Source organism: Ambystoma mexicanum, chromosome 6p (genome assembly GCF_040938575.1).
Source record: "Ambystoma mexicanum isolate Mex_15411 chromosome 6p, UKY_AmexF1_1, whole genome shotgun sequence".
Classification (NCBI taxonomy): Eukaryota; Metazoa; Chordata; class Amphibia; order Caudata; family Ambystomatidae; genus Ambystoma; species Ambystoma mexicanum.
The window spans coordinates 361,493,839-361,517,052 of NC_090935.1; the positions used below are offsets into that span (position 1 = coordinate 361,493,839).

Below are 23,214 nucleotides of genomic sequence, written 5' to 3' on the forward strand. Positions count from 1 at the left end.
CTCAAGAAGAACCTTTACAACAAGAAATGGCGAAAAAAGAAGACTGGGCCATTTTGACAAAATGGGCACCCATGGGTGCTTTACTGCAGCTGCAAACGCAGCCCGTGGAAAAAACTCCCAATGGTAGTTAAAAGTAAACCACTGCCACCAGCCATTAACTGCAGAAAAGGTAACACAAAATTGTTACATGAGAAACTAGACAAGGGGAATACTAAGTAACCCCTCCAGCACCCTATTGTAAGAAGGTGTGTGCTGGGTCTAGAAAGTTACAATTGTAAGTAAAGTCAATTTCACTTTACTGCTCTTGGAAACAGTAGTTTATCCAAGAAAAGTTATTTAAACCTTTGGGAAATCTAAAAGACTTCCCTTTGCCACTGCACTGAAGGTGCTCTGTGTCACAATGTAAAAAGATGATGCCTATGGGGTTTGTCAGATTCCAAAACCAAAAGGAAACACAGAGTTTAAATCACAGTAAAATACATGAGAGAGTGGGAAAAAGGTCTCACTCTCTCCAGGTTGAAAATCAAAAAGTCCTAGAGTCCAGCAAAAGTGCTGGGGGTCTCTAAGGTAGAGAGGAATTAGCACATTTCTGAGAATTCTCCCCAACAGTGCTGCTTTCCCATGCTGCTTGGAGGAGTCCCAGGGCTGGTTCTCTTCTCGCGCTGAAGGATCACCCGGCAGTCCGCACCAGGCACAAGATCTGCTGGATTAGGCCTTGCAGTGATGGTCATCTCAATTGAAACTTGTGTTTTGCCTGGAATCCTGATGTTTAATGTGACATAGTTCTTGGCATATCATAATATGTACGCAGAATAATTCCCTCTAGCCCTTAACAGGTTGTTTGGCAGTAAACTAACTTATGTAAATTAGCTACATAATTTAAATTTCATAGAATTAACTACTTATATAAATTAAGCAGTAACAGTACATGTAACATTGTAAGTTTTACTACTGGGGCAGACAGTTCGCATAATGTTGTTTAACTAAGTCGAATCAAAGAGGGTTTTAAGCATTCTCAGCACACAGATGGACAAAATCCTATCCCATCCCAGCCCCGCTCTGCTCATCTGTAATGTTTCCTTGCACAGTCTACTGTTGACTTAGAGTGTCTTGGCAGCCAGGCTGGGTAATCCCTTAATCAGTATTCTGGTGTTTAATTCGGGTCAATAATAGTGAGCCCAAACACATTTGCCCCAATGTTACAAGGGTCTACTTGAGCACATCTCGAGGACATCACGTACCACTTGGAAACTACCTTCATGAAAACATCTCTCAGTAGTCTGCACTCTCTCGTCATTCTACTTGTTGGATCCACACACATATCCAAAAGCTCACAAACATACCCTGGCCATCATCCCTGCGCGTCTCCATCCAAAACTCTCCGAGCTCATGTAACCATGCAGCCACTTCACCCTTTTCAACCTCCTTTCCCTTCTCGGTCTCCTCCACAGACTATGTTCTCCATACCACTGGCGCAGCTGCAATATGGCAACACCTCGGCCAAAAGACTTTGGTGCTGTGAAACCATTATGATGGAGTTTTTCTGCATTATAAAACTCAGTAACATAACGTATCCCTAAAACCTGTCACAACACTAAGCCATCTAGACCATCAGGCTTCCTTGCCTCTTTATTATGTGCTTTGCTGTATGGACTCTTGTTTTAAAAACGTTTCCATTTGTATCCCATGCAATCACATATAGGGTTTAGCATTTCTAAAAGCAGTCAAGCAGGGCAGTGGCTCAGATGTATAGCACAATTTCAAGGCCTACTATGGTGTACAACCAGATACACTAGTTGGATATGCAGATACAGCTAATCCATACAGCTTCTACCATTGTCGAAAACCCAACAGAATGATGCAAAATATATTATAGAAATGTACCTGGCTGGCATTCTGGAAAAGTAGGGATGAAAGTAAAGGATGATGACCGCACTCTTTTCTCAGATCCTTTGCCATCTGAAATAGGAACGTAAAATCAATGGACAATTTCAGAATGCTCAATAATGATTATGCATTGCTTTTTTTAGATTTTCATATGCCAAATAAATTCACACACACTACAGTTATTGGCTCATTCATAGCACGTTTCAGCATACTGCACGTAGAGTAGTAATCAAGCGAGGTAAACGATGTGGTATGAAATATTACCAGACAACATCCTTCTCCTTTGGCAGAGCACTAGAATGTGGTCTGGAAGAACCACAATGCTAAAATAATTGAATGCCTGGCTAGGAGTGTGTTGATCCCATCCTTTGTGTGCGCGAGTCCTTTGTATGTTCCTGGGTGTGCTAGGAGGGATGGCCAGAAGTTAGCTGACCATCACTGTTTGAATATTGCATGGGGTGTGATTGGGAGCTTATTCACTCACTGCCTCCTGAGGGAGTTAACCCCAGATTTCCTTATCCACTCATCTTATCTACTGCTGCAACTCTGAACCTACAATCCTTGAAGGTATGCTGCCATAAGGAAAAAACGGGGCTCTGTGCTGTACCTTTGATGCGCCACCGAACCAGACTGAACCAACTGAGGCACTCCTTCCACTAAATACAGAGGGGACCACTGGATCACAGCTCCTGCAAGAAGGCCCAGTCTCCCGGAAGAACCCGACCCGGCTTGCATTGACGGATCCAGAAGTGGGTGCTCGTCCATTACTCTCAAGTCTTTCCAGGCCAGACCGACCAGAGAATCTTCATCCCAGGACATCAGGCAAGCACCCTGCAACTGGGAAGCTCCAAGGGCCTGTGCCGCCTCTGATTCTGGGAGCCATTTGCTGCTGAAACCCTGACGACTATGACATCTGGGTGAGAGATTCTTCGTCCAAGGACACATGGCTAGCATCCTGGTTCCTTCTGGGAAGATCCAATATCCTGTATTACCTTTTTTCCCAACTGCACCAATACATTTGTCTCCCCCACCATTTTTCATAGCTGCCTCTTCTTGGGGGAGTCTATGTGGGTGGAACTTGAACTATCGTCTTTCCATGGGATCTTCAGGTAGTCCTGATCCCCAGAAGCATAATCCTAAACCAAAAACAACCGAGGGCCCCTGAATCGCTGACTACCTCATCTTTCTGCACTTCTGGCCTAGATCCTTGACTCAGTAGGCACAAAACCATCTTCAATACTCATTTTTACCAAGTGTTAAGGCAGATTTTGTACATCCTTCTTGTGAGGGCTACAAAACCACTAACCTTGAGGTGGGGCAATACACCAAACCCAAAAAGGAAACTAAAACGGATCTGGAGGACAGTAGTCTGACAGAGCAATCAGGCACTCAAAGGGAGAGAAGTAGGTCGACTCAAAGGACCAGAGGACCACACATTGGTTTAATCAAAAATATACACTTTTATTGTATGCACACACACATAAAATATTAGTTAAGGGACAATTAAGGTTTTCGGATTTAACTCAAAACCCTTGAAATTCAGCGGATGTGGGAAGTGATGATCATCTTAACTCTGCATCCCCCAGTTGATGATAGCTATATTTTTGGTGGAAGGGGGCACCACCTTCCCCGGAATGCCAGTCACCGCTTCGTGCCCAAGTTTCCTTATCTGGTCCAATTCCATCCAGCAGTTTTTGCATTTTTGCTTGATAAAACGTGGACTTTTTCTCTATTCTTAAAATGAAGGGAATAGGCTAAAAACGCCTTTTTTGACTTTCCTTATATCTTTTTTATTTTTTTAACAAATCTTTCCCCTAATTTTCAGTCTGGCTTGGCCCGTGACAAACATTTTGTTTGGAAAATATCAGCCAAATCAGTCATGCAAGTCAAAAGTTATTGGCAATAGAATTTTCGGATTTCCTATGGCGCATGTCACACACCTTAACCATAGTGCAGCGACCGCTGCACTTTGAAATATATAACTTGCATAAGTATTTTAAGTAGATATGGCATACAGTAAAATGACGTAGTTTATGTATAAAAAATGGTAAATTGCTGTAGAAGACAAACCACAACACTAAAACCTATATTGTAGTTCTACTATCTAGTGACAGGCACATTACATAGGTTGCATGTGATATGGTCGCCTAGAAAAAGTCGCAAAGTAGGCCACTTTTTTTTCCTGACCCCTAAAATACTTTCCCCAAATATTCTAGGAGGGGTATCATTTTATATGATAAACTCCAATCATAGAATATTTGGGGAAAGTGTTTTATTTTACTGAGGGGGCATTGCTTGGGAAATGTCGCCCCCTGGCGGCCATTTCCCAGGTGACTCTCACTGGACACCATTACATAAAGACCAGGGGTGAGAATAGAGGTACACAGTCACATGATTTCTGGATGTCTAGGACATATATGGAAAATACAAATGGGCCTCTCACAGTCACGGTAGGGCTTAGAAGGGTGGGGGCGGAATGTTAGCAGTTCTAACACGCAGCCAGAGGCTACCAAAAACAAGATACAATTAAGCTGAGAGCACAAAGACAATACATTTCAGGGAAAAATAGATCCACTGAACAGTAACTACTTGTAGTGACAATCGGGCATTCACGTTAGCAGGAGTGGAACACATAACTTTAAAAGTACATTAAAATCATTGGTACACGTTAAGATTCTAGTGTTTGGTGGCTTAAAACTCTGAAACCAAACAGGGTGCAGGGAAAAAGTTCAGAGGAAGGCAAGTATCTCCAAACTCACTTTAAAAGAGTTTCAGGTGAGTAAAATGTTCACCATAGACATAAAACAGGGCAAAGTTAGTAGACAATACGTGTGTTTGAGGAAAAGGTAACCAAGTCGCGCCTAGCAACACTTGTGTACAGGCGCGTTATAAGTGCCATATCATAAGTCACAGTTTTATCCCACGTGTACGGAATTCGCTGCAAACAGCTCCAGGAGATCCTTAGCAGGTCTGAGAACCGACCTCCATAAAAGGAGATGCAGTTTAACAGCAATTTGTCCCAATGGAATCCAACGTAAAAATGTGGTTAAAGTATGCCTACGAAAACCTCTAATCACAGTCACCCCTGTGGGTAAGTATCAAGAATAACCCACCAACCCATGGGCCAGAGGAATTTACTGTGAAGAATCACAGGATTCTGTCACTTCTCCCCAGGGAGCTCACCTCCCTGTGAGGCTAGGGAGGTGAACCCGCTACGCAATACAATTTAAAGTTTGGTGTAAAAAGTCAAATATCAATCCTATTGACCATCAAATATAGTGCAATATTTATTGCACTTATTACACTCTGGACATGTTTTCAATTCATTAAAGGTCCATCTCGCAGCTCTATTTGCTTATACCATTTATCAAAGCAAGTGATCCAAACGTTGGGAAAGAAGACCAATTGCCCCTCTTAGTAGTGGGATCCTCAAGCCAAAAGCAAAGACAGCAGCGATTGAGGCTCCAAAAAGGAAGAATAAGCTGGCAAAGCACATTCCAGCGGCTAGCTGAAGAAAGAAGGGTAATGGTACCACAAAGACAACTACAGTGGGGGTGATCCAGATTAGTCCCAAAGAGCAGATGATATGGGGTACTGGATTCTCAATGCCCTATCAGACAGCAGAGTCCAGCACCAAGGCGGAACAGCAATACTGAAAAACATGAAGTCGGTGCCAAAACCGCCTAACGATTGTCCCAGCACAGAAGTCCTGGCCCAGCTGACGAAGGAGGGCAGCAGGAAGACAGATGACCAAGAAGGACGGACAACAGCCAAAAATGGAGGTTAACACACGACACAGGGACTATCCAGTAAGGCCAGATCTGGTCCTACAAATGCAGCAATGACTCATAAATGGCAGGAACCCCCCTGCAGGCAAGTAAGCTACCTGCCTTCCACGAAAAATCCAGTAGAATCGAGTGCAGGCACATGGTCTCCCCTAATTAAAGAAAAAACAAAGGGTTAGGCCCTTAAAACAGCAAATCACTGTGGACCACCCTCATAGGAAATGGCCAGCCCAGGTTCACAAATGGCCTTCACCAGCTCAAACCACTGTAGAGGGTGCATGGCTAGACTCACAAAAATGCCATATGCGCACAATGGCTATTTTAGGCCTACCTTTTTGTTTCTTTTTATAAAGGAAGCCTCTAAAACAAAATGGCAGCGAGAAAGACGTAAAAAATACATTGGTAGCCCAATGCCTACCAAAAGGGTACATTAAACAACCAATACAGTAAATCGGCTTGTACCCCGGGTAAAATCAAATCTAAATTACAGTGCCACCGTTCTACTTCCTTAAAGGAATGTCGGGTGATATAATCACCACTGGGCCAACATGTGGTGCTTAGAAAGCACCCGTTCCAGGGGCTCTATGGGTAACCATGAGACCATATGCTCTTAATAAGTCAAATAGGACAGAGATCCCAAAAACATAAGGGAAAAAGCAAACAAGTAAGGCATATGTAAAGACCCTGACTACAGGGCTAAAGGACAATCTCCCCAACAATTTGCTTAATAATTAGTATACTTCTGCACTTGCCTCCATAAAACCTACTTGCTCTCGAGTCGAAGCTGAACTGCTCAGCCACTTTACTATAGAGAGTTTGGTCAAAGACTTTTAGAGTTTAATTGGCTGCACAATTGTGTTGGCCTCTCAGAACTCCTCACCATAGTAGGTTCTGATAAACCCTCTAAACACATGGCTTGCATATGTTAATGGTATTTATATTGCGCACTGTCACCAACAGAGTTGGTCCCCAGGCGCTCTGGCGGATCTGTAAAACAAGAAGGTGGGCGGGGGTGGGTTAGTCGGGAGAAGAGGTAGTAGGAGAGTGAGAGAGGTGGTGTGACGTTGGCAGCACTACTGCATAATACAGAGGGTTCTATCTCTGACCAGAAGCGCCCACCGACAGACCACAGCATGGCTCTACCAGGTGAACCAGAGTGAATTTGCAGTGCTGCATGCCCCATGAAAGGGCGCTCCGGCTGCACTTTAAACAATTGTTCATTTACTGTACCTGCTGAGCAAGGTGAATTACCAGCCAAAGAAAGACCTCCCTTGTACAGTTCTAGACTTGTGCAATGTTTTAGGGGCTGTCGCAAGAGTTCTGCAATATCTGCCGGGGTTTATGGGGGAATGGAAGAGAGAAGCGATGAATGCTCCCCCATTAAAGGGTGCCAGGCAGACCTGAACCACACCTAGTACACAGGCCTGTACACAGACCACTGTTCCAGCTGGTCTCAGCTATTGCAAAGTTGGCAACTGTCCGCCCGTATTTTTTAATGTTTAAAGGGCAACTAACATTGAAAAAATGTCAACGGTGTGAGGCAAGGAGGAGGTGTGTGTGTGTGTGTATTTCAGTGGATGAATATGTGTGGTGTCCGTGTGTGTGTGGGGTTATATTTGGAAGACTGAATGGAACGTAGGTGGGCCAGGAGTCTGGGGAGGAGAACGTTGGGCCAGGAGAGCATGGAAGAGGGAGGTGTCCCCTACATTGGAAGAGGGCAGGGAAGAGGGAAATTATGTTTCGCTGCAGCGCCAAAAACCACGCTTTGGTGAAAACAGCCAGCGGGGAAACATCATAGATCCTCTTTTTTTCCAATCGCTAGGAAAAGGTAGTTTACCTTCTGCGATGCCTCCGATCCCATTTAGCTAAAATATTTTGACAATATTTTCTGCTGCGTTGAAGAAAAACACTGCCTGCCCTCTATGACCGATAGTAGTGGTAGTAAATTCTTTATTTTGGATTAAAAGAAAAATCCATAAAAGATACATCATGCACAACCACTAAACACAATCTATTAGAAATGTGAACATAAAACCATAATTCATTCAGTACAATATCACTTGCATAGCACAATTTCACTCTTGTAAAAAGCGAAAATTAGCACGTATAATACGGTTTAGCATTGTGTACAGCCCAATGAGTACCTTGACAGTTTAATATCGGCTCAACTGGTTTCATCATTACTTCTTCTTAGACTTATATCTAGTCTGAGTCCCCTTTATCGTATTCGCCAAGCTTTTCTTATGTATAGGAATAAGTACCAGGCTATGGCTGGCGAGGATGCATTAAACAAATAGTACAGTGCCGGCCTATGCTGGGAAAAGCCTCTTCCTATAAACAGCGGTAGCAAGTACTTTTTCCTTAAGCCACAATAAGCCAACAGTATGTTTCATTACAGGAACCTGTTTCTGTACATGTGCATGTCCGTTGAACTTCTCATTAAATTGCACCCCAAGATAGTCAAATTGGGTCACTCTTGGAATCACCAATCCATCACACCATATTTTTGGGAACTTGCGTGCTCATTTTTTCCCAAAACAAACCATCACTGCCGATTTGGTAGTGTTAACGTGCAGGTCAAAATCGCTCATATAGGTGGAAAATTTGTTTACCAAAATCTGTAATGCTCCAGGGGTCTGAGCAATAAGGACCCTATCATCCACACAAATTAGCGCTGGAATCAAAATATTTCCTAGTCTTGGTACACCAGCGTTACATTCCAATATATTATCTAAAAGTCAGAACACACCCCTGCCTTACCTCCGATTCAATAGAGAACCAGGCTGTACAATGTCCCCCACTACCAGAGCGGATGCAGGCCTCATTGTAACTATGTAAGGCTTCCAGGGTGTCCAATATAACAACTGGGCATTCATATGACCTGAGCACCTCCCACAATCTGATCCGGTTTACTTTATGGAAGGCGGAGCTCAGGTCCATAAATGCTAGGTATATAGAGGTTCTTGTTTAATATGCAGTGATTGGGCGATTAGCATATACAGATTTAGACATGGCTCCATTGTCCCTAGTTGGGCTTAAGGCCCAGCTGGATTGGGGATAAGATTTTATTAGTTGTAACCCACTGTTCTAATTTGGAGTATAGGTACTTCCCAAACATTTTGAAGCTAGTATTCAAGAGGGATATGGGCCGGTATGATTGTAGTGTTTTTCTGCAGCCTTTTTTATAGATTGGGACAATTATTGCTCTTCCCATTCCTTTGGTGTAAATGTGGTGCTCATTATAGCATTAAACAGTATTGTTACAATTGGACCCCTCGTTTTGCCATTTTCTTGATAGAACTCGGCCGGTATTCCGTCACTGTCAGGGGCACACATTCTTTTTGCATTTTGGATTGCTTTAGTCACCTCTACAAGTGATAAATAAACTTCACCCTTTACATTGTCCACGTTTCTCTGATTTTCCGGCAGGAAATATATCACATTATTTTCCCCTCCCTCTGCTTAGTAAACCTTACTAAAATGGTGCACCCATATCTGGTCTTGAATACCACACACCAATCCCACTATTTGCTCGCTATACACAGGGTGACCATTTCCAAAAGATACACAAGTCATTGTTTTTACTCGCTATTTCTAGCCTATCCCATGCTTGGTTGTCCAACTCTATCTTGCGTTTTCTGATCTGTTCTTTATACTTTGCCCTTGCCTGAACAATCTCCCTCTTAGGCGACTCTAGCTTTTTGAGTAGGCTTAGTAGTTTCACCGTTGCTAGTCTACACTCTTTGTCAAGCCATCCCGCCTTAGGACCCTTTTTCACTTTTGGCACGCATCTCCACATACATCCCGCTTCAATGTTCCCCATCAGGTGCATGAATGTATGTTTGTACTATTACCACGGGACGGATAGTATTTTTCAGTTGTTTCATCTTTTTCAACTAGGCGAAGGCTCTGTAAGGAATATGGCCCTAATTTGATGTTGCTTATGGCAACTTTCGATGGACTCACACGATGAGCATTTAAAAAAAATAAAATTTAAAAAAAAACACAAATAATATAACAATTCAATGAATAATCATACCAGTGTTGGGATGGGAATAAGAGGGGCTGTGAGTCAAAGACGTAGATCGCACGCGCTTTACAGGCCAACCGCTGCATTCTGTAAGAAACAGATATTTTGTATTAAGTTACACAGGAGTGAAAAGTGTACAGTTATGATTCGATCACGGAAAAAGTGGGGCCCTTCAATACAAAGAGGCAGTCATTGCTTTTGGTTCTGCTAATGGGAGAGCAAAAGGAGTGATCTGTAAACATCAGAAAGAAGTGCCACACAGAAAGCAGAATGGAAAGCAAATAAATCATGACATGGTAGAATCCTCTCTGGTATCCTATTTAGATTCCTAGTTTAAAATGTGACGGTAATGGCACAGCCTCATGTAAATCACAGGCGCTAAAAGCTAAAATACTACCAAACTATTAACAATTCTCAGTATGCAGGAGACCTGTGGCCAAAAAGTAACTATCCTCAGATCTTCTCAGTAGACGATCACCATCGATTACTTACAAACGAAGAGTAACTGTGTATCAATGGATCCCTCTTCCCAATATTGCACTCTTATATTTATAAAGGGCAGCAGCACTAAATGCTCAACATTTTACAAAATAGACTTCAAAATTCCACTTTTTGAATATAGTGATTTTTGTTTTGGAGAATTTCAGAAGTGCCTGGTTTTATTTACAAAGGATTTAGCAGGCAGCATCTTCACCAACTTTCCATCCCATTGTATTTTCAAGTTAAGAATTAGCTCTTTATTAGAGCTTTGAATCGCATATAAAATGCACAAAGTAATCAAGAATAAAATGGAGAGACTACAAGCACCGGGTGCAAGATGACAAGCCAATCAGATCCCTCCTTAGGTGTGAACGGGCGGTGACGGCCTGCATTTGGAGGGAGCTGCTGGCTCTCCTATGCAACAGGGGCCAATGACCACTATGGCCCCCAACTCCTTTCTCTGCCCACTTCAGCAGTCCACTCGCGACTATGGCATGGCCACCCTCTTGCCCTGCACCTACCTGAGCAGCCCTAGAATTGCCACCCAAACACCACAGAATAAGATTAACCTAACAGATCAACCAAATGCACAGAAAAAGACTGAGACGACGGCTGACTAACACAACTAAAAACTCACTAATATTCAGCATACCCACTCACCAACACTGACGAAACGAGACACATACCCTCACCACAAAAACAAAACCACTGCAAACTACAAGCACTCTACCTACTCTCCACAACACCCGAGATGCACATAATCCACCCATATTCAGCTGCCACCCAAACACCACACAATGTCGTTCTACTAAAACAAACCAGCACACAGTGGTTGGTTTTTCTGAACTGAAGCTACCAACAGCACATCAAAGCTCTCCTGCATTCTTTTCCTGCTCTATCCCACTAATACATCCCAACCCCTTCCTTTTCAGATCCGCCATGGCACCTGGAGACCATGAAAATGGCAGCATGTGCATATAAATCACAATACCACAACCCATTCGGATTTAGATCGGACTGACTGTATTTTCAGAGCTTTGTCTGGTTGTCTGGTTTACACACAATAACTCGGGATGTATGTCTCCCGTGGGTTGGCAGGCCGAGCTTCAGTACTCAGATGTCAAGGACGCTCGGTCAGTGGGGTATTAAGGTTAGGAGAAGTCAGTAAACCCGGCTCAGCCTCTGATCTCATCTGATTACATCGGTAACAGGCAGAGCTGCAGCCTTGTCTCACACCTCGATCGTTAGGAGCTGCTGGAGCAGTGTCCTCTGCAGAGACAATGAGAAGGTAAGCCCTGCTGGGCCCTTTCAACAAAATTGGCACCGTGAATGGGAATATGAGAACATTTTATCGGCGAGCGCACACATCGCGCATATATCAAGGGAATCGCTCCGTTCAGCTTCAATTTCAAAGCTTTATGTTTGGGTGCATTTTCTGAAGGTGGCAATCTTTCTTTGGGGACATTTCATATTCTTAAACACAGAGTCTTCCACTCTGCAAGATGGCCGATCATTCATAGGGTTGTGGAGCCACTCATCCAAGCCAGCTGCCCCCTCCCATCTTGGTTCAGGGTCCTCACCCTAACATCCTTCTCTTTGACCGGCGCCAACTGTCCCTCATTAACTTCCTTCCTTCCTTCACCTGTCTCTCCCCCTACCACTCGCTCTGTCCCTCCATCTCTTACTAGTGTACCCCATCCCTGTACTCCACCTCAGAAATCCTTAAAAGGTGGAGACCTCCTTTACCTGGCTACCCTTAAATCCTGCTCAGCCAACAAACACTCTGCCGACATCTGCCTCCTTCTTGAAGACACCGACCTCGACATTCTCGGTCTTACCGAGACATGATGCAATGCCAGCTCAGTCACTGCGTTTGGCTCCCTTATCCCTGATGGCTTCAAGATCATCTCCAAGCCACATCCTCACTGTGGTAGTGGTGGGGTTGCCTTAATTTTCTCTGAGTGGGTTCCTTCCCCCACCAAGCCCTACTCTTCCTTTGAGAGCCTGGTCTGCAAGCTGGTCATCTCTCCCTTCTCCCCTCTGACCTTTGCTACCATCTACAGGCCTCCTGGCAGTACCATCTTGTTCCTCTCTGAATGGGCTGATTTCTGTACCTTCCTACTCTCAACCACCTCCAATTTCCTCCTCATGGGCGATGTCAACATCCAATTGGACTCCCCTGTCACAACATCCACTCTCTCCCTTGGGCTCTGCATGTCACTATCCCTCTCCATTCTCCCTTCTGGCCCAACCCACTCAGATGGACACGCTCTGGATGCCCTCAGCCATTCTGACATCTCTCTCCCCTCCCCCCCCTCTCTGGTCACTTCACTCTCTTGGTCAGACCATTCTCTCCTCGCACCTGGGTCACCTCAGCCCTTTGACCGCAACTCCAAAAGCCCTGCCAACCTCGTTCACAAACATCTGTACGTCCTGAATCTACCTTCTTCCACTTTACAACCCCTCCAGCTGATCTAGAATAGGGCAGCGAGACATATCCTTGGCCTTAAGCCCAGGGGCTGCATCTCTCATGCCCTAAAAACTATTCACTGGCTCCTGGTTGCGGCACGGATTAAATTCAAATCCCTCTGCATCATTAACAAGGCTGTCTGGAGTCTGGGACCACGCTAACTGCAACTTTCTCTTACTAAATACTCTCCCTGTAGACCTCTACGGTCCTCTGGCACCAACTCTCTGTGTGTAAAGCGTTTAGCTAAACAGAGGCCCGGAGGCCAATCACTTTCTTCAGATGGCTCCCTTTTATGTAACACCTCCCCACCCCCCCTTCCTCTTCGTCTTGAGCAGGACTTCCTCAAATTCCAGAAGATCCTCAAGACTTTCCTCTTCACCTCCTCCTTCCCTACTTCCCTCCTCTGCTAATCTCAGTCGCTGTGATTGGTGACCAGGCCCCTTATGTATCCTTCAGAATTCTGGCCTCCTTGGGAAGAGCACCCTGGACTGCATCCAGGGTTGCATGATGGTGAACGCAGCTATTCCTATTTCTCAGCTGTACATGGGTCTTATTCTCGCACTGAGTATGCTTTCTGGTGGAGGAGGGATATAACTTGGTTTCATCTGTGGAGTTCCTCGACGGGACCTTGTCGGACCATGCACCATTGCTAGTGGGGCTGGCAAGGAAAAAGGTTAGGCTACCGATTACCAAATAGAAATTTGATAACCGAATGCTATTGGATGGATCCTTAAAGACCTCGCTGGGGGAAAAGATTTGGCAGTTTCTGGAAGTTTATTGGGGCTCAACGGCGGGTAGGACTACTGAGTGAGAAGCATTGAAGGTGTTTATCGGGGGATTTGTATCTCGGCAAGGGGTGCAAAGTTCTATCCGAGGAAGTGAGAGGTGTTGAATTGCAGGTAGCTTCACTGGAACTAGAACAGGCTAGAAGGGAGGCATCGATAGAGGTGGTGGCTGATGCTCGATGTGACCTACATGGGGCAGAGAACAATTGAATGCTTACGACATATAAGTATGTGGTCAAGCAGCACACTGACGGTGATAAGGCAGTCAAACTGTTGGCTTGGTTAGTGAAGGAGGGCGGTCAGCGATTATGCAATGGCGTGAAAGGTTGGGAGGGGGTGTTGGTCACAAAGAAGGAGGGGATGTGCGCAGTGTTTTATGCTTCTCTGTATGCTTAGAGAGGAGGATTTGGCACGCAGCTCACAACACAGCGGTTGGAGGAGGCAGCTCTTGGTGGGCATGCAGAGGGACCGAGTGAGCAGCTGGGGAGTGATGTGGATGTTCATGAGGTAGAATGGCAGTCAAAGGCTTGCGCTTATGTAAGAAACTAGGGATATATGGGATTGTGGTGGAGGTAAATAAAGCATATAAGGAGCTGTTACCAAAGCTCCTGGAGGTATTTCTGGAGGCCAGCGAGTGTGGTAAGTGTCCAGACTCTATGCTGGAAGAACCGGTTATACTGCTGCCTAAGCAGGGCAGAAATGTTAGGGACTGTGCCTCGTACTGTCCTCTGTCGAAGATCAATGTAGACATTAAGATAATGTGAAAATTGTTGGCCGGTCGCCTGTCGCTGGTTATGCAGGAGCTGGTGCATCGGACAAAACCGGTTTTATACCAGGTAGGTCCACCTCAGAAAACTTGAGACGGTTGCTCCCGATCCTGGAAAAATATAGACGATCTTTGGAGAAAATAGCAGTGGTACGTTTTGGATTCGTATAAAGCCTTTGACTCGGTCACTTGGGACTGTCAGTGGATGGTGTTGCTGGGGTCCATATTATGGAATGGGTGCGGCTCTTGTATGCAGGCTCTACCTCAAGAGTGTAAGTAAACAGGATGATCTCGAGTCCTTGGCAGGTGCAGAGGGGCACACGTCAGGGGTGTGCGCTGTCGCTTCCAATATTCGGGCTGGTCACTGCCGCTTCCAAGAGTCTTTCGGAACAGGTATGAAGAGGTGCAACTGCAGATGGGGGTGGGGGGTTTAGACACTGCATATCCACATACGCTGATGACGTACTTTTATATGTGAGGTAACCAACTGTGAAGTTGGAACAGGTTATGGCTACGGTACGAGATTTCGGGAGGTTTGTTGGGGCTGGTTATTATCTACTCCAAGTCTGCCATCTACACACTACCCCAGAAGTTAGGAAGTGAGTTGGTACAATATGGAACAGAGATCTCGACTCAGTGTTTCCAATATCTGGGTATAGGGATAAGTGCTGACTGGGACTGGATGTACCAGCAGAATGTAGTTAAGGTGGTGTCCACCTTCGATAAGCTGGCAGAATTCTGGGCAAGATTCCCTAACTCTCTGATGGGGCAGATGGCAGTAGTGAAGATGATTATGCTACCGAAATTGCTGTATGTGTTTCAGGTGATGCCCATGGATTTGCCGGCAGAATGCTTCTGAATACTTCATGGGACACTGTCCAATCTACTATGGGAAGGACGGGCACTGATGAATGCGTTGGGTACGATGCAACTACCAGAAGGTAAAGGGAGAATAGGGCTCCAGACTTTGATCTTACTACTGGGCATCAGTGTTGAAGCATATGGTGGACTGGTTTGTCTTTCCACATGAGGACCGCCTTACTGATTGAATTATGATTGAGTCTATGTGCCTCAACAGGTCTCGAACTGCTGGGGGTGGAGGCAGGGAAAAGGAGCTTGGGTGGCTGCGGTCTCCGGTACACACCATCATACAGACATGGTGGAAGGATGCCAAGAACTCAGGACAGAGGTTTCCCTTCATGGCAGAAATGCGCCTTACGTGCACTAGACTGGGGTATGGGTTCCAGAGGAAGGGGGGAAAATAGTATTGGGCAACTGGGATAAGGGGGCCTAGTCGGTGATACCTATAAGGAGGACAAGGTCATCAACTCTGCAGAATTTAAGGTCCCTCACACAGCGGTGCAACTTAACTTTTTGGAGTTTGCCACTTTGATTGCGTGCGTAAGAGCATCAGGAGTAGGTTTCCCAGGAAAGCCTTGTACCCATGGTGCAAATGCAATGCTGGTGCAGTTGGCAGCGGGCAGGAGAAATGTTTCTGGATTATACGCAGTGGATAGGGCTGAATTTAAGAGGCATAGACATAAGTAGGAAGGGGATATTGGGGAACCATTTGTGGGTTGGAGAGTGGGGTAGGGTCCTCATGCACGTGAAATAGAATGCTGTCGTAAGACTGGTCTGCCTGTTAGGCAGGTCCTCCCACGCTTCGGCCTCCCACCGGTCCCTTCATTGGTTGTATGTGGAGGACAGAATTCATTTCAAGGTGGCCTGTCTGACATATAAATGTCTGAATGGACTCGCCCTTTCCTACTTGAGTGAAAAACTTAGCCGTTAGCAACCAACAAAGGCGTTACACTCAGAGCAACGATTGTTGTTGACAATTCCGTCCTCCTTCAAGAGGAGATGGAAGATTTGCTGTCTATGGCCTAGATTCTGGAACAGCCTTCCTGGATAAATTAGAGCGCTTGACTCTTTCTACCCGTTCCGTAAAGCCCTAAAAACCTACCTTTTTAAATAAAGGGTAGATTTACCTTTAGGGCCCTATACTGCCACTACTGATGGCTTGTCTTTTTTGTAGCAGCTGCGCCTTTATAGGGTTAAATCCGTTCTGAGCACGTTATAAATACCAAAATCAAATCAAATAAGTATCTAGCAATGTTTGATTTCAATGGATACAGTATAAGATTGTGCGGCGGGTGTATGTCACTCCGGTAAGGGTTGTTAAAATGGCTCCTGATGCAGACCCTGCCTGTTGGAGATGTACGTGGGCGATAGGAACGTATCTCCATATGCGGTGGGGATTTGACCGGGGGAAGGGATTCTGAGTAAGAAGTTTGTGAAGAACTAGTTGAGATAGTTGAGGTGAGGGTTCGGCTCACAAAATAGCATTACCTAATCCACCTGGGACCTCTTAGGAAAGGTAGGTGAGATACGGCCATCTCTAGAGTGCTACTGTTGGGGCTACTACTTGCAAAAAGGGTAATCACCATGGCCTGGAAGGCAAAAGCAGGGCCTAAACTGTGTGATTGGCAAAGGACAATGCGTAAGTGAGTGCAGGAGAACAGGGATGTGTCATCACTGGCTTCCTCGGGCGCCGGCGGTTTGGGCAATCTTGAGGTGCGGTTGGATCTCAGACTGTTTTACATCATCTGGCAGTCCAGAAGGGGGGGGTGTACGGTTTGGTGGACTAGCACTGAGGAGTTGGGTGGTGCACGTGGGGCTTTGGGGGTATAGGAAATGGATCCCTTTTTCTTCCTAATTGTAAAGGTTGAAGCTCAATGATAATGCTGTATCAAGATCATGTCCGACACATGTAACTAGATATTTGATGAAAATGACAAAAGTGTTTAAAACTCAAATATATAAATAAATAAAAATCCTTCGAAGTGCTGCCCATTGACGACCCGAGAAGGACTTCTCCAGTGGGCCAGCATCCTCTCCAGTGATTCGCCTGTTGATGCCTTGCTCCTCTACCTGATCTCCAAAGACCCTCATCAGTGATTCGACCCTTGGACTAGTGGCACTAACTAGTCTCAACGCCTTCTCGGCTTTGCATGCCCCAAGAGACTTTGGACGTGCCCCTTGGCTGCCCGGTGGATTGACCAGCTCCCTTGTGGGCTATCTTGCCAGCATTGCCACTGTTCTGCATTCAAGCCCAGAACTTTGGTGGTCGCCAGCTTGTGTCATAAGTCGCCTTTTCCCAAAATTTTAGCTTCCTATCATCAAGGGAACCTGTCATGGAGCCACTTATTTGAAAGAGAATGGAAGGACGGCTGTTGCCTGCGAACGGGGATCGTCCCTGGAGCTCACCTTCCTCCATCCCTTGAAGCACACTGAAGAGGTCTGCATCGCGCAGGCCTGCATTTCTTCATCAACTGGGCTTGCATCTTGCAGAGGAACCCGCCCGGAAGAAGCACTCGTACGTGCAAATCCTGGGCGCATCTCACCCAAACAAAGGACAGTGCTCCCAGAGACCCCCAGATGATCCTGGAGTGGGGTGGGGGTGTCTGTCCCCGCATGTTCTCCACAGAAGCAGCATGAAGATTTTTCATGCTCATGAGCAAAAGAAGCCACAAGCCATTATTACGAGTACATTATAGAGCCTACCGTAAAGGATGAGTGCAAGAGTTTGCTTGAGGACCAGTGGTGTGTAGTTGAGGGTCTTCTTAGCTCCAGTCTTGGTGTGGCTGCTTCTCCTTTGTTGGATCTTGTTCTTGCACTCCCCGCAAAAATACACTTTTTCTCTGTGCTCTCCGTTTAAGCTCTCCTCATGGAACACCAGACTGCGGGGCAGTCTCTGCTTCCTGTTTTTCAGAGGAGCACGTGTGTCTGCTTTTACCTCTTCCCCTCTATTAGCACGCCATTGCATCCACTTACATTGTGTACTTATCGGTTCTTTTGAGGGGTACCTATTTCCCCTTTTTATTGGCAATCCCCAAGTCCCCCCCTGATCCCCTCCCCCACGTACCAGCCCACCAACATCAATCTGCTTTGAAGACTGGTATAGCCATGTGACTTTGAAATGAAGTTGCGACAAGTGGCACAGTACTGCGTGTCAGGGAACCTAGGGTTCACCCTGCAATCAGAGCATGTTGGGCAGTGTAAAGGGAGAACCCGAAAGCAGAAGGCGGAATCGTTGGGACACGCTTACAGTGAGTATCGCTATAACATGCTATTTGGTGATGTCATTAAGAGAATAATGCACACCAACGCCTTGCTTTAAACCCCATACTACTGGCTAGCGGGGACGTATAGAAGGGCACACACACACGCACGGTCCATAGTGCTATGAGCGTCATTACTATCTTAACGTTATGCATTTGACAACCAAATGAAATACACAAGGACTGAACAGAAAATGCATACAGGCTTCAGATGTGTGCTGTGCAAGGGTTAGAAGTGCATGGTTGGAATGCCCCTTCCGCATCAAGGCATGACAAAGAGCTCGAGACAAGATGAGTCAAGTTCAGCTGACTGTGGAACATGACTGATGGGGTCAGAGGATAATATTTTGCTATAATATACTTCTAGGACTGTACTCTATTTTGTTGTGTGCCACCACTGTTTGAATGGACTGTGCCCTTTTCCAATTTGTTTTCCTGCTGAGCCTTTGTCTCCCTAACCCTGGTGCTTTTAAACGACATTGCGCTAAATTGGTGCATGAACACTAATAAGTAGAGATTTACAGTTTCAGAAACATTTTCTAAAATATCGATTGCCAGGTTTTGTGGACAGCTTACTTTCCTTTTGCCCTCTATCGCGCACACCTACTGTTTCCATAGCTCATAATATTGTCTCATAGTCCAACGTGATTTGATGCTTATGCAGAATAACAATTATTCTCAAAATCTTAAGAAAACTCTTCATACAAAAGAAAAATTGATTGTTGCCACACAGAAAGGATCCCAAAAAGCAAGCCGGCCACTTCTCAACTCACTAACAGCCATCAACACCTCCTGTATATTTCAGCTACATGGCATGCTGGGAGTGTGAGGGCGTAACTAGTCTGTGGTCTACCTCTGCAGATACTTATTCATGGGGTGCATTATTACCGTGTTCTGCCTTGCAAACAAGGTCTTCGGCATGCCTCTGAAAGAGAAAGCAGAGAGGAAGCAGTCACGTGTCAGTCTGGCGAGTTAGCAAAATAAATGTACGGTTTTTCAATCGGATAACGGAATATATTTTCAAGATACTCCCCACGAGCGGTGGACACCACAGATTAAAATATCAAATATCCTGCTTCCAGGTGAACCCCAGCAATGAGAGTTAGTTTGTTCATAACACGCCTAAGATGATTTATAATGAAAAACAAAAATGGGGTCAGACTGAAGTATGGCCGATTGCTCTATTGCGAAGACTAGCCCTTGTAATAGCTTTAAGTGGGATGGGAAATCGAACACGGGGACGTTGCCCAAGTGCTAGGTGTGGCCTCCGAGTGGTATGCGGGCAGGCGGCACGATCTTCAGGCAAGGGCGGCCTACCACAAACAATGCATTAGGAGAGACTGCACATATGTATTTTGGGTCCAGTTGGGCTCAGGAGATTCCATTCACATTCTTCGTGTTGTAAGTATTTCTCTCTCTGGTTCGGTTTGCCCAGATTATTCAAAAGACACACAATAGCCAATCATGCGGGGCAATGGCAAAGAGTGTTGTATGTCACTGTCAGCCACGAAGGGGTTACGAGTCATCTGACATCATATGCACTGCTGCTATCATTCGGGTGAAATGACCACTGGCCAGCACAAGGTATATGGCAGAAAGTGTTTAAACTCCAAAGGCTGTGGCAATATTAGTTTCTGTTTCTTACACCACAGAATGATCAGACATGTTTGCTCTGTGTGCATGAAAAAGCCAATATTTAGCTTAATTTTGTTTTAAAGGGGGATTTTCTTGGCTTTGCAGCCATCATTCGCCCATTAAGTAGACCCCTTGTCTCCTCGTCTTACTGGAAGGATCTAAATATCCATTTCACCAATCGAAATAACTAGAGTGACTGGCTTACAGCAGGGGGCACACTATTTTCTGCCATCCCCAACATTGCTCAGATGATTAGGTGATAAGTGACTTTTTCTGAGCAATTGGAGAAGCCAATACCCTCTGCGTTTCAGTTTAAATTCAGTTGGTGTTTTTTTGTCAGTTTTAGCATTCCAAAATGGTGTCTGCAGAATAGAATAAGGCCTCCCACTCCAAGATGTCAATCTTTGGTACAGAACCATATTAAAAAACCTAAAAGCGTTTGGCGTACCTGCAAATGTATTTCACTCGATGCAGTGCATTTCAATTTGGACTGAACGCCTGCCCAACCCGAACTTGCAATGACCAGGGCTGGACTGGCCTATGGGGAACTCTGGTGATTTCCCAGTGGGCCTCTGCAACCTGGGCCTCTTTTGTGTGGTAGTTCCACATTTTCTGATAGAAAAAGCATTGGGCTTGTTGAAAATGTGTCATAAGGGGCCACTTTGAAAATTATTTCTAGGGCCTCTTTTGGTCCCCAGTAATTATTTCCAGGGCCTCTTTTGGTCCCCAGTCCACCCCTGGCAATGACCCTCCCTTGAATGTTTTGCTGTTGCTTGGTACGAGTTTAACCTGCTGGCGGCAATCCCTCAGAACAGTCGTCACAGTCTAAAAGAACTTTAAAATCTCGGCATGGGCACACATCACAGGTTATTAAAATGATAAAATAATCACATTATTTTACCTTGCACGATCTGTCCTTTTTTTGAAAAACGAAAACAGGCTGAGCAATCAAAGAATTATCTGTAGAAGAGAAAAAAGTACACCTTAAAAAGTGCACACATCTCGCACAGTAATTTTGTGCGCAAAGGTTTTTTACACATTAACACCGTTCATTGTTTTAAAATGCAATTTTGGTCTAAAATATTGTATATTTCTCATTACTAAAAAAGTGGGGTTGGCTTTGTCAACTAATTGAATAGTAAACTACAGTCTGGTACAAGCATAACAATACATTGCGCAACCACTTCGGTTCCACGTTGGGGTGTCCTTTCCCCAGCCCCCATAACCTCTCCCTGCCACGCACCCCACCAATCCTCTACACCAAATAAATACACATTAAGTGAAAAAGAAATTTTAAAAAAACAACGAAAACATCTGCGGTGCAAACTACACGTTTAAAATGATAAAGGCCCGCGATCATACTATTAAAAAGAAGAAAAAAAATCCTGACGCTTGCTCTCAGATTTGCCATGCATTATATGTGAGACGCGCCATGATTTCCTCCTGACCATGTAGGCACATCAGGGCGGGTGGCTATCATCACACGGCACCGCCCGATAGTAGATCTAAATCTTTAAAGTTGCTTTCAGATCAAATATACATTTTTTGTTTGTTTTTATAAAATGATAGAAAATACAAAAATGTACCAAAATAACCTACTGTAATACAATAAAGAGCAAGATGATACATGTTGTTTACTTGCCTCCAACCCCCTCACACAAAAACTCTATAAGGTTTTCCAGCATCACTAGTCCTGAAAAAATGGACCGTCTGCTATAACTGATTTACACAAATGTATAACAAGTTTATTATTCAAATAATTTAAACTGAATTTAAACAAAAAACACTACCCTCACCTAACACAGTGTACTAAACATTAAAAAACAAATATAAAACAAATGTAAAACATCAAATAACTTATTTATACGACACAAAAGATATCACATAACACAAAAAAATCTCAATGTGTCACTAAAACAACAAGCATCCCAACATGTTTCTGTTCTTAACTGCCCAGTTCAGGCGAACATTCTTCAGGGGATAAATTTAAAAGCATCCACTAATCTCTTCCACACCGTGTTGAAAGGGTAGATTCAGGCACCCAAGAGGGTAAAAGGAAAACAAACTCCAAGCCTGTAAAAATAAAGGAAAGGAGAAACCTAATGAGTTCCAAAAAGGGAAGGAAGTACTACAAAATGTAAATGGTGGCATGGCACAGGGATTATGCCACACTCACAAGGGTCCCAAAGGGTACCCGCAGATTTACCTTTAAATGGTGAAACTTCAAAGCACGTCACAGAATGACAAATTTGCTGGTTTCCCTCCAAATGAGAAATCAATACTTCAACAAAGCGTCACAGTCCGCTAGAGTATCGCCACACCTAAGTAAGACAAAACCAATAAACAGAGACCACATGCTCTGTTATATCCAGAAATCACACTGGCTTCAATACCATTGCACATAAAATCAAGGCTCCAAATAACAAAGTAAATTACCTCAACAAATGTAGGGATCAAGACTGCAAATCACAATTCAGTAATGAACAAGTTGAAATGGAAACATCCATACGATCAAGCAATAAAGTACAGAGTCAATCTGGAAAGCAATGGAAACATAACAGTAAACACCATTTATCTGGCATTACCAAAACCTCAGCTAACAACATGCCGTCAACATGCACTAGAGGGCAAACAGAAGGGGGTGCTTATATTTCACACACGTGAGGAGACCATGCATTATCATTATCTATATCTATTCAAATAAATAAGTGTATATATTTTTTTATTTTACACATGTTGTGTGGCTATCCATTTTCCGCGTTTCTTTGACGTTGTGGAGGTTGGACAGCATGGACGCCGAGTAGTTGTCTTTACACATTAGATAATGCATGGTCTCCTCACGTGTGTGAAATATAAGCACCCCCTTCTGTTTGCCCTCTAGTGCATGTTGACGGCATGTTGTTAGCTGAGGTTTTGGTAATGCCAGATAAATGGTGTTTACTGTTATGTTTCCATTGCTTTCCAGATTGACTCTGTACTTTATTGCTTGATCGTATGGATGTTTCCATTTCAACTTGTTCATTACTGAATTGTGATTTGCAGTCTTGATCCCTACATTTGTGGAGGTAATTTACTTTGTTATTTGGAGCCTTGATTTTATGTGCAATGGTATTGAAGCCAGTGTGATTTCTGGATATAACAGAGCATGTGGTCTCTGTTTATTGGTTTTGTCTTACTTAGGTGTGGCGATACTCTAGCGGACTGTGACGCTTTGTTGAAGTATTGATTTCTCATTTGGAGGGAAACCAGCAAATT

The 23,214-nt window shown here is 44.6% G+C and overlaps 1 protein-coding gene across 3 annotated transcripts in view; it reads right to left on the minus strand.

Annotated features, from left to right (window-relative positions):
* The window catches only part of RANBP3L (RAN binding protein 3 like), a 235,833-nt gene that overhangs the window by 132,218 nt on the left and 80,401 nt on the right, over window positions 1-23,214 (minus strand). For all 3 annotated transcript variants that reach the window (XM_069627137.1, XM_069627138.1, XM_069627139.1), the window contains 4 exons: window positions 20,861-20,919; window positions 19,213-19,249; window positions 9,712-9,789; window positions 1,885-1,959 (listed from right to left, as the gene is read on the minus strand). In XM_069627137.1, the coding sequence (XP_069483238.1) occupies window positions 1,885-1,959; window positions 9,712-9,789; window positions 19,213-19,249; window positions 20,861-20,919 (249 nt within the window). The remainder of the gene's footprint in view (window positions 1-1,884; window positions 1,960-9,711; window positions 9,790-19,212; window positions 19,250-20,860; window positions 20,920-23,214) is intronic.